The sequence below is a fragment of the Amblyraja radiata genome, chromosome 12 (genome assembly GCF_010909765.2).
Source record: "Amblyraja radiata isolate CabotCenter1 chromosome 12, sAmbRad1.1.pri, whole genome shotgun sequence".
Taxonomy (NCBI): domain Eukaryota; kingdom Metazoa; phylum Chordata; class Chondrichthyes; order Rajiformes; family Rajidae; genus Amblyraja; species Amblyraja radiata.
In genome coordinates this window covers 9,840,039-9,856,841 of record NC_045967.1, presented here as the reverse complement: position 1 = coordinate 9,856,841, position 16,803 = coordinate 9,840,039, and the positions used below count along the sequence as shown (strand labels likewise).

Below are 16,803 nucleotides of genomic sequence, written 5' to 3'. Positions count from 1 at the left end.
CTGCATATTTACCATGTGTGGCTCTTACAATGTTAGAATTTTATTTTAAGTTTTAAAGAGAAAGCAAATGGATAAAAGGGGGAGGAAAGGCGTGAATAACTCAGACCACAATATGATGCATCACCATGGGAGCCATGCCAGGTCAAGGCACCATTGCATTGACTATGGAGCTGGGCACTCTGGTCATGACAAGACTCGCCTGGGTGCTCGGTCAAGGCTCCCTTGCAGTGACTACGGGTCTGGGCACCCAGGGACATCTTAGACAAGGTGAACAGGATGCCATCAAGGTCTTTTCACAGCATCTTATGCCCCTGTCCCACTTAGGAAACCTGAACGGAAACCTCTGGAGACTTTGCGCCCCACCCAAGGTTTCCGTGTGGTTCCCAGAGGTTGCAGGTAGTGGAAGCAGGTAGGGAGACTGACAAAAACTTCCGGGAACCGCACGGAAACCTTGGGTGGGGCGCAAAGTCTCCAGAGGTTTCCGTTCAGGTTTCCTAAGCGGGACAGGGGCATAACTCTGCCATTAAGCTTCAACCCATGTGCACAACTTTGGAAGACCCATCCAAATGTAATAACTACCAAAAGCTGTGAGCTGTAGAGATTGTCAAAGCACTAGAGTGAAGTACTGGTTTAACGTGAGAAACTCTGTACTTACATGTCGACACAGCATTTGGGCTTCACTGCACCTGCAGCATCAACAACAACATATTTGTTCGGGGCAGTGCACAGAACTAAAGCCACAGAAAAGAAAGTGTCAGCACATTACGGCAGCTCATCATGAAAAGTTGTTCAGTATAATCCTTGTGAAGGTGCAGATATACCTTTAAATTTTAATGCAAACTCGTATGGATTGTAAAGAGTCAACACCTGTTTGTGTGTTGACTGATCTTCTGCATAAAATACCAGTTCCGTTGGAAATACAAAGACGGGAAGATTTCCTTCCACAAGTTCTGGCTGCTGCCTGTGTTGCTGCATTGGCACTCACTTTCCTTGCTCACTTAACTCCCTTTAAAACACGCCACACTTCACAGTCCTCTGAGCATTCTGAAGGCCTATAAATTAAAAAAAGTTTTTACATAATTAAATTCACATACATTTTTCTTTTAAGATTGCATTGTGGATACAGCAATGAATAGTCTTCCTTTTTAAGCAATTATAGAGCAAATATTTGTAAGTGAACAGATACCAAAGTATCCTGTAATGCTCAAAGAAACAACCTTCTTCAGATTCACCAAACTCCTTATGTTAAGATCAGTTCTTTTCAATCATATAGAACATTTGGGCGTCAAAGTGGAGAAATAGCTATTAGACTAAACAGTTTCCCTTCACCCAATACAGGTGCAACTAACCTCGAACTAAATGCCTATTCACTGACTCCACCTCAGCTTGGGGCTCATGCCAATCATGTACCACCTTTAACTCACTCGCTATTGCTAATAATCTCCTCCAACATTTCTGGTGTAAAGTCTATGCGTAGTTTACAAGCAAAGCCAGAAGGAAAAGGAAACTGGAGCCGAGAACACGTGAACAGGAGCTGACCATTCACTCCTTCAATACATATTTCGGTATCAATTGTTTCAATTCTCATCTTCCCAATTCCCATGGAGATGGATAAAATTGGAAATAAAAACTATCATTATCTTCATGAGAAACTTACATTGTCTTTATGCATTTAGGTACAATAAATACAATGGAAATAAGGTGATTGGTGTATAATCTTTAACATTGATGAATATATACTTATTTGAATTTGAAACCTTCCAATTAAAATTCATAAAATCCAACCATGGTTCAATTTCTACCACTCTTACTGCCCCGGGAAAGTTAATATTAACACATTTATCATTACACAGTAAGCATTATCATATTTAGTTTGGTTTAGGTGAGAGACAGAGCACAGAAACAGGCCCTTCGGCCCACCGAGTCCGCACCGACCAGCGATCCTCGCACACTAACATTATCCTACACAAAAGATAGACACAAAAAGCTGGAGTAACTCAGCGGACAGACAGCATCTCTGGAGAGAAGGAATGGGTGACGTTTTGGGTCAAAACCCTTCTTCAGACTGGTTAGGGATAAGGGAAACAAAAGATATAGAGGGTGATGTGGAGAGATACAGAACAGTGAATGAAAGATATACAAAAAAGTAACGATGATAAAGGAACCAGGTCATTGTTAGCTGTTTGTTGGGTGAAAATGAGAAGCTAATGCAACCTTTGTAGGGGAGGGATAGAGAGAGAGAGAGAGAGAGGGAATGCCGGGGCTAGCTGATGTGAGAGAAATCAATATTCATACCACTGGGCTGCAAACAGCCCAAGCAAAATATGAGATGCTGTTCCTCCAATTTGCATTTAGTCTCACTCTGACAATGGAGGTTACCTAGGACAGAAAAGTCTGTGTAGGAATGGGAAGGAGAATTAAAGTATCCAGCAACCGGGAGATCAGGTAGGTTCACGCGGGCTGAGCGAAGGTGTTCCGCGAAACGATCGCCCAGTCTGCGTATGGTCGCGCCGATGTATAAGAGTCCATATCTTGAACAATGGATGCAGTAGATGAGGTTGGAGGAGGTGCAGGCTAACCTCTGCCTAACCTGAAAGGACTGTTGGGGTCCCTGGACAGAGTTGAGGGAGGAGGTATAGCGACAGGTGTTGCATCTTCTGTGGTTGCAGGGGAAGATACCTGCGGAAGGGGGTGGTTTGGGTGGGAAGGGATGAGTTAACCAGGGAGTTGCAGAGGGAACGGTCTCTGCGGAAGGCAGAAATGGGTGGAGATGGGAAAATGTGGCTATTGGCAATCCCTTTGGAGGTGCCTGAAATTTCGGAGGATTACGAGTTTTATGCGATGGCTGATGGGGTGGAAGGTATGGACTAGGGGACTCTGTCTCTGTTGCGACTAGCGGGAGGGGGAGCTAGGGCGGAAATGCGAGGTACCGAGGAGATACGAGTGAGGGCCTCATCTATGATGGGAGAAGGGAACCTCATAAAGAATGAGGACATCTCGGATGTCCGAGTATGGAACACCTCACCTTGGGTGCAGATGTGGCTTAGACGGAGCAATTGGGAGTTGGGGATAGTCTTTACAGGAAGCAGGGTGGGAAGAAGTGTAGTCGAAATAGTTGTGGGAGTCAGTGGGTTCGTAATAGACGTCAGTCAATAGTTTATTTCTTGTGATGGAGACTGGGGGATCAAGAAAGGGGAGGGAGGTATCGGAGATGGTTCAAGTAAATTTGAGTGCAGGATGAAAATTGGTCGTGAAGTTGATGAGTCAATGAGTTCTGCATGGGTGCAGGAGGTAGCACCTATGCAGTCATCAATGTAGTGGAGATAAAATTCAGGGATAGGGCCAGTATACGCCTGGAACAGGGATTGTTCAACGTACCCTACAAAGAGACAGGCAGAGCTGGGCCCGTGCGGGTGCCCATAGCTACGCCTTGGACTTGGAGGAAGTGGGAGGAGTCAAAGGAGAAGTTGTTGAGGGTGAGGACCAGCTCCGCTAAGCGGAGTAGAGTGTTAGTAGCGGGAAATTGGATGGTTCTGCGGTCGAGGATGAAATGAGGGCTTTACGACCTTCCTGGTGGGGGATGGATGTGTAGAGTGACTGAACGTTAAAGAGGCGAAGGGCATGTGAGGTATCTTGGACATAGGTCGGGAAAGATTGCACTGGGGTGGTAGGTTGGAGTCGAGGTATATATACATACATACATACAGGTACATGGAAATCATTTCCGTGGGACAGGAGCAGGCAAAAACAATGGGTCTGTCATTTATTTAAAGAGATGATCTAACTGTTGCTTAAACGTTGGGATATATATCTATACTCAATACTCTGATCGATGAAGGCTAATGTACCAAAAATCTTTTTGACTACTCTATCAGCGACTCCACCTTCAAGGAACCATGCACCTGAAGAAGGGTCTCGACCCGAAAAGTCACCCATTCTATTGGTCACTTGACTGGAGTTCTCCCTCCCTTCCATCGGCCGATATAAGTAAAGTTTTGAACTGGTCTACCAAACAGTTTGTGTGTTGTCTGTTTATTAAGAAGCGAACCTGTTTAGTTGTTATAAAAGTAACTTTTTCAATTCCTTCTCTCCAGAGATGCTGCCTGTCCCGCTGAGTTACTCTAGCATTTTGTGTCTATCTTCGATTTAAACCAGCAACCTTCATTGTCATTTTCTTTCCTACACACCTGAACTCCTAGATCAAACTGCTCTACAACATTCCCCAGAGCCCTGCCATTCACTGTGTAGACCCATGTTAGACATCCCAAAATGCAACACCTCACATTTCTCTGTATTAAATTCAATCAACCATTCCTCAGCCCACCTGGCCAATCGATCAAGATCCTGCTGCAATTATTCACAACCATATTCTAGGTATGTTACAATACTTACCTTCAGTGGCGCTGCAATTCTGCCACTGACCGTGTGTGCGATTTTGGCGCCTTTGAGGGGGGGGCGGGGTTAAAACGGGGTTTTTTTCCCCGACCTGGTCCTGAATTATATTTTGTTGGAGTGCAAAATTTTGCTAAAGAATCGTTCCTACGGCCATTCTGTGTGTTTTAAAAAAAAATTCAACCGACAAGTTAATCGCTGGAATGATTTTAAAATCAGCTTCTGAAGCCGTCAATGCCGACAACGGGGACGGATTTTATGGAGGACCAGGTAAAAGAAAGTAGTTTATTTTTATGTATAAAAGTGTTTCTTAATATGTATTTAATTCACATTTTAAGTTGCGAAACGGTGATTTTTCCCCCCGAAGAACCGGCAGTATATTTGCTGCCGATATGGGGACTAAATTCACCGCACCCTGAACGTTCCAAATGGTCCCGTTACAGAAAATCCCACAGGCAAGTTGATTTAAAAGGCCATTAATTTACAGGTATTAAACATTAAATTTGGCCTATAAACCCATGGCAATGAGATTTTAAAATTATGTTATATTCTGAATTCTTGTGTGAATGTTATTTGGACACTTAGGCTATTTAAAAATGTTAATCTATTCTTAAGAAATGGATAGATGTTTAGATCTAGTAATTGAATTTTGTAATTAGCTACAATTAGGTAACTAACTAATTATATGCTTTAATTTCAAGTCATCTAAGTAAGATTGTTTCATATTTGTTTCAGAATGCTTCAATCTATAATAACTGAAAATTTCTTTCAGTTCTCTTAAATTTTAAGAAAGTTATCGGCTTTTAAATGTTCTCGATCACAGCTTTTGTGTTAAGTCAATGAAAAAGCAATAGGGAACAAGATGCCAATTTCCGAATATGAAAATGGCCATATCTTTTTTTATACTGAAGATATGAAAGTGAATTAGGTGTCAAATTAAACTTCTTTTTATGCTTTATCTGATGGGATAAATTAAAGACTTGATTTTTAAAATCTCAAAATTTTGTAACATTGCTACATATTCACTATCTGAAAAAAAACACCCACTTTTGTATCATCACTAGTCTAAGTGGAAAAAAATCTTTCCCCAATTCCACACTAATTTAAGTCGATTCACCCTAATTACCAACATCTGAAATAGGTCGTACCGGTTTTTCTGCTTGCTCTAGTGTAGGGAAATAATCTAGCAATGATATGTGTGGGCAGTAGGTGGATGGAACCAGGAGAGAGAAGGGACAAAAATGAGTGAATGTGGGCCATAGGAGAGGGTTATGGAAAAGGGTACAAAAATAGGAGTGGAGGTAGATCAGGAAAGGGAGAGCAGAACACTGGAGATAAGGTTTACCTGAAATTGGAAAATTCAATGTTCTTCCATTGGGTTATAGACTACCCTGGCAGAAAATGAGTTGTTCCTCCAGCTTGCATTGGGACTCATCCCGGCAGTAGGGAAGGCTGAGGACGGACAGGACGGGATTGGGAGGAGAGTTGAAATGGTCTGCAAGCAGGAGTGTGGGTGACAATGTCAGACAGAGCACAGTTGCTCTGCAAACCTGCCTGAGCAAAGCTGCTAATAATTTCAAGACAGCATCTGAGCCCCCGGGTTTAGCTAGGAGCCTTGTAAAACATTCCATTGACTGGAGTCATTCCTCATACATGAAAGATTGTTGTGGTTGTTGCAGGGCAATCATCCCTTTCCCAAGATAATAGGTCTATCATCTACAGCTGATTCATCGATGATGAGTCCAGTAAAACCATGCCAGAGGCTGGGTGTCTCAGTGTAGCTCGCTCTAGACATACAAGCCTTTTCCATCAACTACAAGTCACAAGTCAAGTGTGTGATGGCGTATCCTCCACTTATCTGGATGAGTGCAGCTCCAGCAACTCTCAAGAAGCTTCCCCATATACAGTACAAGGTAGCCTGCATCACAGACAACTCATCAACCTCAACATTCAATGCTTTAACACAAGGACTGCACCAAAATATTAACCAAACACATTGCATTTACTCACCTGAGCTATGTCAACAATCCACTCAAAAACCCTTTCCAGTTGCATGCTATTTTGATTTGAAAATACATCACTGTACCTTCATTTTCACCGAGTCCTCATCAGGGAACACTACCCAACAATATTGTAGGAGTACCTTAAGGAGAAGGGCTGCAGCAGTTCGTGAAGCCAGCTCACCACCACCTTCTCAAGTCCAATTAGGAAGGGAAGAAATGCTGGCCTTGCCAGAGATGCCCAGATCCTAAAAAAGAATTTAAAAGATTTTAAAACTACAGAGAACCTCGAGGAGCATTCAACATGCAGGGGAGAAATTATGATATTCCATGTAGTAAGATGTTAACTGCAGGCCTTTCTTTTTAAGATTCACATCTAATAAAATATAATAAGAAAATCCTTATTTTCTCTATGATATTATCTCTGGATTTTAGCTTCTCTAATCTTTCCTCATGGTGTCTTCATATGGAAATAAAATATGAACCATAGATTGCAAATACAGTGCCCTCCATAATGTTTGCGCCAAAGACCCATCATTTTTGATTTGCCTCTGTACTCTACAATTTGAGATTTGTAATAGAAAAAAATCACATGTGGTTAAAGTGCACATTGTCAGATTTTTTTGAAGGCCATTTTGGTTTCACCATGTAGAAATTACAGCTGTGTTCATACATAGTGCCATTTCAGGGCGCCAGAATGTTTGGGACACATGGCTTCACAGGCATTTGTAATAGCTGTTGTGTTTAATTGCCTCCTAAATGCAGGTATAAGAGAGCTCTCTGCAGCTAGTCTTTCCTCCAGTCTTTCCATCACCTTTGGAAACTTTTATTGCTGTTTATCAACATGGGGACCAAAGTTGTGCCAATGAAAGTCAAATAAGCCATTATGAGACTGAGAAACAAGAATAAAACTGTTAGAGACATCAGCCAAACCTTAGGCTTACCAAAATCAACTGTTTGGAAGAAAGAGAGCACTGGTGAGCTTACTAATCGCAAAGGGATTGACAGGCAAAAGAAGACCTCCACAGCTGATGACAGAACAATTCTCTCTATATAAAAAAAAATCCCCAAACACCTGTCCGACAGATCAGAAACACTCTTCAGGCGTCAGGTGTGGATTTGCCAATGACCACTGTCTGCTGAAGACTTCATGAACAGAAATGCAAACCACTAGTTAGCTGCAAAAATCAGATGGCCAGGTTACAGTTTGCCAAGAAGTACTTAAAAGAGCAACCACAGTTCTGGAAAAAGGTCTTGTGGACAGATGAGTTGAAGATTAACTTATATCAGAGTGATGGCAAGAGCAAAGTATGGAGGAGAGAAGGAACTGCCAAAATCCAAAGCATACCACCTCATCTGTGAAACACGGTGGTGGGGGTGTTATGGCCTGGGCATGTATGGCTGCTGAAGGTACTGGCTCACTTATCTTCATTGATGATACAACTGCTGATGGTAGTAGCATAATGAATTCTGAAGTGTATAGACACATTCTATCTGCTCAAGTTCAAACAGATGCCTCCAAGCTCATTGTTTAAGAAAGAACTGCAGATGCTGGAAAAATCGAAGTAGGCTGTGAGCCAAGCATCAAAAATGTGTCTACTTACGTGACCCATGTCTCGGAACTATATGAAATTTTGCACAGATTTAGATAAAATATAACTGAGAAGGAAGTCATAACTCGTCAGAGCCAAAAGTTGCACATTAATTAATTAAACGAATTAGAAAATGAGATCGAAAAAGTATGCGCCATCTCGTGTCCAATGCTCACATTACACCATGGGGAGCCTATTTCAGTGTTGCAGTCTATTTAAACCATGTATTATTATACAAGCCGACAGCCCAACCGACCCTTCGCAGCACTCAACGGCTTACCGACCGCCCGACCGACCCCTACGCAGCACTCACCGGCTTACCGACAGATCATTCGCAGCATTCACCGGCTTACCGACAGCCCGACCGACCTCTCGCAGCATCCACCGGCCTACCGACTGCCCGACTGACCTCTCGCGACCGATCCACCACAGCATCCATCGGCCTACCGACAAGCTCGACCGACTGACCCTGACCCTAACCCTAATCCTAACCCTAGCTGTACATTTGTTATTTATCATTTTTATTTAACAGTTCACATCATAACTTTATAAAGATAAATCAATTGAAAAACTAAATTATCAGCAAGGTTCCTTGGAAACCTTGCTATTGCTATTGATGTAATGAGGCAGCCATGATTCCAGGGTCCTCGCTGCCTAGCGACCATAGAACAAAGCTCAAGATTGGTCAATTTGTGTCCGACCTCAATGTCAAACGTGCATTGACTGGGCAATTACTACTCGGAAAATTGGAAGTTTTTCCCATATTTCAAAAAAATGTGCAGATTTTGGTCTTGACGAGTTTCAGGTATGATTTATATAATATTTTTACATAATACAGGGCTCTCACTTAACTTTTTTTCCCTGTTGCCAGCCGGGCAACCCAGACAGCATTTTAGGTTGCCAAATGACAGTTTAGGTGGTCATTTAAGACGGCTTGCATGACGCGTGCGATAATGTGCTCGGACGAAGTGCGTAGTTACCAGTCGGAATTATGCTCATTGAAGCATTCACATATTATATCTGCTTGAAATAAAGTCACAAACTAAACATATTCACCAATCAAGACATGATATATACTACAATGACATGCAGCAAAATTATAATACAGTATCTCAACTCTTTTTACACATTGCAATTAATGCAATTTATATTATTTCTTTCCACTTCCAAACAAAAATGTGGTTGGATTATTCAGCATATGATCAACCTGTGTCAATAAATCCTGGACCATGGTAACATATATGCTTAACCATGCACACTACAGATTGATGCAAGCATGTTTTCTGTGGAGGACCGAAAATTATCATGACATGGCCATAGCATGGGTCGTTATTGCTATTGGTACAGAAACACTCTCGCTTCCCACATAATTTATCCGCAACAAAATATACAGGTGGCAAGGAAATTTCAAAAAGCATTTTATGATAATAGCTGTTAAAACCGACTATACCCATCTGACAGGTTAAACATTACACTAACTGACAAGAGATGGCCAAAGGACATAACTGCAGCAAATGTTATTTTGGTAATATGTTTAAAGGTGTCAAAACGCCACATTACCGGACATTCAGATTAGATGTATGTGTTGTGAACAGCAATGAAGAAACCCAGTTTGTACGCACCAGATTTTAAAACAAATTATTGATAAATGCTGTTTCCATCATTCCCATTTCAGAATTAACGTTAAAATTTCAACTGAAATATCTCCTGACCAAATTTGTGATGTATATGACTGACTGTAGAAGTAAAACCTGGATAAATCCAACGTATAGTTGTGAATGTTGCTCATTAAATAACTACAGTACTGATACTCTATATTAAGAGCATTGATTTGACGTTAAAATGAATTCTGTAACAACGTGTAGCAGTGACAATTGAACACTGCGGTTTTAATGTTTCACGAGTTCACAATTTAATTAATCCATCTTTATGGACTAAACAAATAATAACATTGGGAATGAAAACACATTTGATTGCATTGGGAGAAGGCAGGAACGGGATACTGATTGGGGATGATCAGCCATGATCACATTGATTGGCGGTGCTGGCTCGAAGGGCCGAACGGCCTACTCCTGCACCTATTGTCTATTGTCTATTCCGTTAACAAACATAGTCAATGTTCACTCTGAAGACATTTCCAGCGGAGTAGGGTTGGTGGGGGGGGGTGTGAATCAGTGCGGGATGGATAGATGTGGGGGAGGGGGGGGGGGGGGTTGAGAAGGCAATCGGTGCGGAATGGATGGATTGAGGCAGGGGAATTAGTGCGTGTTGGAGTAGGTAAAATTGTGAGGGGAGAGCACGGTGGATGTCAGAAGGGTTGAATGGGGGGGATCAGTACGGAATGGATGGCGGGGGATCTGTGCAGGATGGATGGGGGGGGATCAGTACAGAATGAATGGGGGGGATCAGTACAGGATGAATGGTTGTAGACAAAAATGCTGGAGAAACTCAGCGGGTGAGGTAGCATCTATGGAGCAAAAAAAATTGGCAATGTTTCGGGTCGAGACCTTTCTTCAGACTGATCTCCCCCCCATTCTTCTTGAATGGGGGGATCAGTACAGGATGAATGGAGGGGGGGATCAGTGCAGGATGAATGGGTGGTTTAGTACAGGATGAATTGGTGGATCAGTACAGGATGAATTGGGAGGGGGGGGGGGGGTCAGTACAGTGTGGATTGGAGAGTCTGTGCAGGATGAATGGGGGGGATCGCTACAGGATGGATGGGGGAATCGCTACAGGATCAGTGGGTATTAGCTGCAAGGAGAATGTGTGGGAAAGAACTGCAGATGCTGGTTTAAATCGAGGAAAGACACAAAATGTTTGAGTAGCTCAGCAGGACAGGCAGCTACAGGGGGAAGTTAGACAGACTTGGATTGTTTCTCTGGAACAGCAGAGGTCGGGGGATAATTAGTCTTTGTAAAGATAATGAATAGATGGGGTGCAATCTTTCATCATATTTTGTTTTTGTATCTTAAGGGAATTTTAAACTTATCATGTATTATTTCTTTAAATCCAAGATAACGTCTGTCCTACAGTTGAATCTTTTATTGCAGTTTCCCAATCAATCGGAAGGGGGTGGAAGATTGCAACCTTCACGTGGTCCGCCCTGTTTCGACTATAGCAATCAACTCGACGTGCACAAACGAAAGATCAAATAGAACAAGTTGTCCAACAACTTTAGGCTGTGCGCGCCACACGAAAGAAGAAGAAGAAGTATCAATCAGAACAAACTTGCCCCTCAGGTTTTCACAGCATCCTTTATTTAGATTTGACCCTTGTTTCACATTGAATTTTTCCCAAAAATGTCTTCACAAGATTATTTATTAATCCTCCTTAGTATACACTCCTAATCTATAACATATTCCCTGGCTGGTTTCTCAAATATTGATCTGGAAAACCAGAAACAAATGAAATGAATATAGGGTGCAAGTTGAATCAGGAGTTAAAATTGGCGTAAAGGTAATGCGACGGTAGTTATGGGAGATTTTGACATGCAGATAGACTGGGAAAATCAGGTTGGTACTGGACCCCAAGAAAGGGAGTTTGTGGAGTGTCTCTTAGAGCAGCTTGTATTGGAACCTATCAGGGAGAAGGCAATTCTGGATTTAGTGTTATGCAATGAACTGGATTTGATAAAGGAACTTGAGGTTAAGGAGCCATTAGGAGGGAGTGACCATAATATGGTCAGGTTTAATCTACAATTGGAGAGGGAGAAGGGTAAATCCAAGGTGTCAGTGTTACAGTTGAATAAAGGGGACTATGGGGCCATGAGGGAGGAGCTGGCCAAAGTTGACTGGAAAGATACACTAGCAGGGATGACAGTGGAACAACAATGGCAGGTATTTCTGGGAATAATACAGAAGGTGCAGGATCAGTTCATTCCAAAGAGGAAGAAAGATTCCAAGGGGAGTAAGGGGCGACTGTGGCTGACAAGGGACAGTATACAAATAAAAGAGAAGTACAACGTAGCAAAGATGAGCGGAAAGCAAGAGGATTGGGTAATGTTTAAAGAGCAAAAGAAGAGAACTAAAAAGGCAATACGGGGAGAAAAAAGATAAGGTACGAATGTAAGCTTGCCAAGAATATAAAAGACGATAGTAAAAGCTTCTTTAGGTACGTGAACAGGAAAAAATTAGTTAAGACCAAAGTTGGACCCTTGAAGACTGAAAAAGGTGAATTTATTATGGGGAACAAGGAAATGGCTGATGAGTTGAACAGGTACTTTGGATCCGTCTTCACTAAGGAGGACATAAACAATCTTCCTGATATACTCGTGGCCAGAGGATCTGGGTTGACAGAGGAACTGAAGGAAATCCACATTAGGCAGGAAATGGTGTTGGGTAGACTGATGGGACTGAACGCTGATAAATCCCCAGGGCCCGATGCTCTGCATCCCAGGGTACTTAAGGAAGTGGCTCTAGAAATCGTGGATACATTGGTGATAATTTTCCAATGTTCTATAGATTCAGGATCAGTTCCTGTGGATTGGAGGGTAGCTAATGTTATCCCAGTTTTTAAGAAAGGCAAGAGAGAGAAAACAGGGAATTATAGACCAGTTAGCCTGACATCAGTGGTGTGGAAGATGCTGGAAACATAGAAACATAGAAATTAGGTGCAGGAGTAGGCCATTCGGCCCTTCGAGCCTGCACCGCCATTCAATATGATCATGGCTGATCATCCAACTCAGTATCCCGTACCTGCCTTCTCTCCATACCCTCTGATCCCCTTAGCCACAAGGGCCACATCTAACTCCCTCTTAAATATAGCCAATGAACTGGCCTCAACTACACTCTGTGGCAGAGAGTTCCAGAGATTCACCACTCTCTGTGTGAAAAAAGTTTTTTTCATCTCGGTTTTAAAGGATTTCCCCCTTATCCTTAAGCTGTGACCCCTTGTCCTGGACTTCCCCAACATCGGGAACAATCTTCCTGCATCTAGCCTGTCCAACCCCTTAAGAATTTTGTAAGTTTCTATAAGATCCCCTCTCAATCTCCTAAATTCTAGAGAGTATAAACCAAGTCTATCCAGTCTTTCTTCATAAGACAGTCCTGACATCCCAGGAATCAGTCTGGTGAACCTTCTCTGCACTCCCTCTATGGCAATAATGTCCTTCATCAGATTTGGAGACCAAAACTGTACGCAATACTCCAGGTGTGGTCTCACCAAGACCCTGTACAACTGCAGTAGAACCTCCCTGCTCCTATACTCAAATCCTTTTGCTATGAAAGCTAACATACCATTCGCTTTCTTCACTGCCTGCTGTACCTGCATGCCTACTTTCAATGACTGGTGTACCATGACACCCAGGTCTCGATGCATCTCCCCTTTTCCTAGTCGGCCACCATTTAGATAATAGTCTGCTTTCCTGTTTTTGCCACCAAAATGGATAACCTCACATTTATCCACATTATACTGCATCTGCCAAACATTTGCCCACTCACCCAGCCTATCCAAGTCACCTTGCAGTCTCCTAGCATCCTCCTCACAGCTAACACTGCCCCCCAGCTTAGTGTCATCCGCAAACTTGGAGATATTGCCTTCAATTCCCTCATCCAGATCATTAATATATATTGTAAATAGCTGGGGTCCCAGCACTGAGCCTTGCGGTACCCCACTAGTCACTGCCCGCCATTGTGAAAAGGACCCGTTTACTCATAATCATAAAATCATATCATAAAAGATGAAATAGCGGCACATTTGGATAGCAGTAACAGGATCGTTCCGAATCAGCATGGATTTACGAAGGGGAAATCATGCTTGCCTAATCTTCTGGAATTTTTTGAAGATGTAGCTAGGAAAATGGACAAGGGAGAGCCAGTGGATGTAGTGTACCTGGTCTTTCAGAAAGCATTTGATGAAGTCCCACATAGGAGATTAGTGGGCAAAATTAGGGCACATGGTATTGGGGGCAGAGTGCTGACATGGATAGAAAGAAAGTTGGCAGATAGGAAACAAAGAGTAGGGATTAACGGATTCCTTTCAGAATGGTAGGCAGTGACTAGTGGGGTACCGCAAGGCTCGGTGCTGGGACCGCAGCTATTTACAATATACATCAATGATTTAGATGAAGGGATTCAAAGTAACATTAGAAAATTTGCAGATGACACAAGGCAGGATGGCAGTGTGAGCTTTGAGGAAGATGCTATGTGAATGCATGGTGGACAGGGTGGGTGAGTGGGCAGATAAATGTGAGGTTATCCACTTTGGTAGCAAAAACAGGAAGGCAGATTATTATCTAAATTGTGTCAAGTTGTAAAAGGGGAAGTACAACAGGATCTGGGGGTCCTTGTTCATCAGTCAATGAAAGTAAGCATGCAGGTACGGCAGGCAGTGAAGAAAGCGAATGGCATGTTGGCCTTCATAACAAGAGGAGTTGAGTATAGGAGCAAAGAGGTCCTACTGCAGTTGTATAGTGCCCTAGTGAGACCACACCTGCAGTATTGTGTGCAGTTTTGGTCTCCTAATTTGAGGAAGGACATTATTGTTATTGAGAGAGTGCAGCATAGGTTTACAAGGTTAATTTCCAGGACTGTGTAAAAAAACACTTTTTTACGCAGAGAGTTGTGAGTCTGTGCAATTCTCTGCTTCAGAGGGCAGTGGAGGCCGGTTCTCTGGATACTTTCAAGAGAGAGCTAGATAGGGCTCTTAAAGATAGCGGAGTCAGGGGATATGGGGAGATGGCAGGAACGGGGTACTGATTGTGGATGATCAGCCATGATTACATTGAATGGCGGCGCTGGCTCAAAGGGCCAAATGGCCTGCTCCTGCACCTATTGTCTATTGAATATGGCCAAGTGCTGGAAGGTGGAGGAACTAGTGTAGTTGAGACATGTTGGTTAGTGTGGGCATGTTGGGCCGAAGGGCCTGTTTCCACGCCTCCTGACACTCACTTAATTTCACCATCAAGACAAGACCTGGCAATGTGATGGACTCAGGTAGGCACAAAATGCTGGAGTAACTCAGCAGGTCAGGCAGCATCTCTGGAGAGAAGGAATGGGTGACGTTTCCGGTCGAGACCTCGAAGTGTTCCTCCAGTATTTTGTGTCTACCTTCGATTTAAACCAGCATCTACAGTCCTTTCCTACACAATGTGATGGACTCTCCCCACTTGGCTGCATGAGTTCACCAACTCAGCACCGTCCAGGACAATGTTGTGGACATGGCCGTCTCCCTCCCCCAGCCGCACAACACCCACCGCTTGTGTGTGGAGCCACAACAATGATAATACCACAACAATGACAACACCGCACAGTGTTTCCACCCCCCCAGGCGGGGTCTGGGGCTGGGGCTGAGCCGGTGCGGGGGGGCCTGGGGAATGGTACCCGGTGCTCGGCCGGAACGGGGCAGCCAGGGCTCGGGTGTAGTTGCCGGGGGTCTCGGAGGCCGCGCCCGTTCCCTGCTGCCCGCGATGCCCAGTGACGCCCCGTCTCCTTTCCGCGGCCAAGGAACCGCGACCGCCATCCTTACCCGCTCCGCCGCCGCCGCCGCCGCCGCTGGTCCCACAGCGCTGCCTGCCTGCCTGCCCAGCCGCACGGGCCGCTGGGATACTGGAGGACCCGCCGTGCTGACGTCAGTGCCCGCGGCGCACCGGGGGGGGGGAAACAGGAGGCGCGGGGGGGGGGGGGGGGGGGGGGGGGGGGGGGGGAGCAGGAGGGGAGTCGGGGGGGTGGGGCAGTTGGAGCAGGAGGGGGAGCACGAGATAGATGGGGGGGAGAGAGGAGAAGGGAGTTGCAGCTGTGGGGGACGGAGGTCTGTTTCCCTCAGCAGAGAGAGCCAAATGCTCAATATATTCAGAGAGAAATAAAAAGTAGAATTCTGAGACACATAGGGTTAGAGCAGTTATGTAATGAACCGGATTTGATAAATGAGCCATCAGGAGGCAGTGACCATAACATGGTCAGGTTTAATCTACAATTGGAGAGGGAGAAGAGTACATCGGAGGTGTCAGTGTTGCAGTTGAATAAAGGGGACTATGGGGCCATGAGGGAGGAGCTGGCCAAAGTTGACTGGAAAGATACACTAGCAGGGATGACAGTGGAACAAAAATGGCAGGTATTTCTAGGAATAATACAGAAGGTGCAGAATCAGTTCATTCCAAGGAGGAAGAAAGATTCCAAGGGGAGAAAGGGACGACCATGGCTGACAAGGGACGTCAGGGACAGTACAACGTAGCAAAGATGAGCGGGAAGCAAGAGGATTGGGTAATGTTTAAAGAACAACAGAAGATAACCAAAAAGACAATATGGGGAGAAAAGATGAGGTACGAAGGTAAGCTAGCCAAGAATATAAAGCAGGATAGTAAAAGCTTCTTTAGGTATGTGAAGAGGAAAAAATTAGTTAAGACCAAAGTTGGACCCTTGAAGAACGAAAAAGGTGAATTTATTATGGGGAACAAGGAAATGGCAGATGAGTTGAACAGGTACTTTGGATCTGTCTTCACTATGGAGGACACAAACAATCTTCCTGATATAGTAGTGGCCAGAGGATCTGGGGTGACAGAGGAACTGAAGGAAATCTACATTAGGCAGGAAATGGTGTTGGATAGACTGATGGGACTGAAGGCTGATAAATCCCCAGGGCCTGATGGTCTGCATCCCAGGGTACTTAAGGAAGTGGCTCTTGAAATTGTGGATGCATTGGTGATAATTTTCCAATGTTCTATAGACTCAGGATCAGTTCCTGTGGATTGGAGGGTAGCTAATGTTATCCCATTTTTTAAGAAAGGCGGGAGAGAGAAAATGGGGAATTATAGACCAGTTAGCCTGACATCGGTGGTGGGGAAGATGCTGGAGTCAATTATAAAAGATGAGATAGCCGCA

At 44.0% G+C, this 16,803-nt stretch overlaps 1 protein-coding gene across 3 annotated transcripts in view; it reads right to left on the bottom strand.

The window, feature by feature from the left end:
- mospd1 (motile sperm domain containing 1) overlaps window positions 1-15,525 on the bottom strand; it is a 32,203-nt gene extending 16,678 nt beyond the window's left edge. Inside the window, exons 1-4 of one of the 3 annotated variants that reach the window (XM_033030189.1) lie at window positions 15,452-15,525; window positions 6,536-6,640; window positions 822-1,052; window positions 656-731 (exon numbers count right to left, since the gene is read on the bottom strand). In XM_033030189.1, the coding sequence (XP_032886080.1) occupies window positions 656-731; window positions 822-975 (230 nt within the window). In that variant the 5' untranslated portion in view covers window positions 976-1,052; window positions 6,536-6,640; window positions 15,452-15,525. Of the gene's footprint in view, window positions 1-655; window positions 732-821; window positions 1,053-6,402; window positions 6,641-15,451 lie in introns of those variants that run through there. The other 2 variants (XM_033030190.1, XM_033030191.1) reach the window with 2 other exon arrangements.
- Between the last annotated feature and the right edge of the window lie 1,278 nt (window positions 15,526-16,803).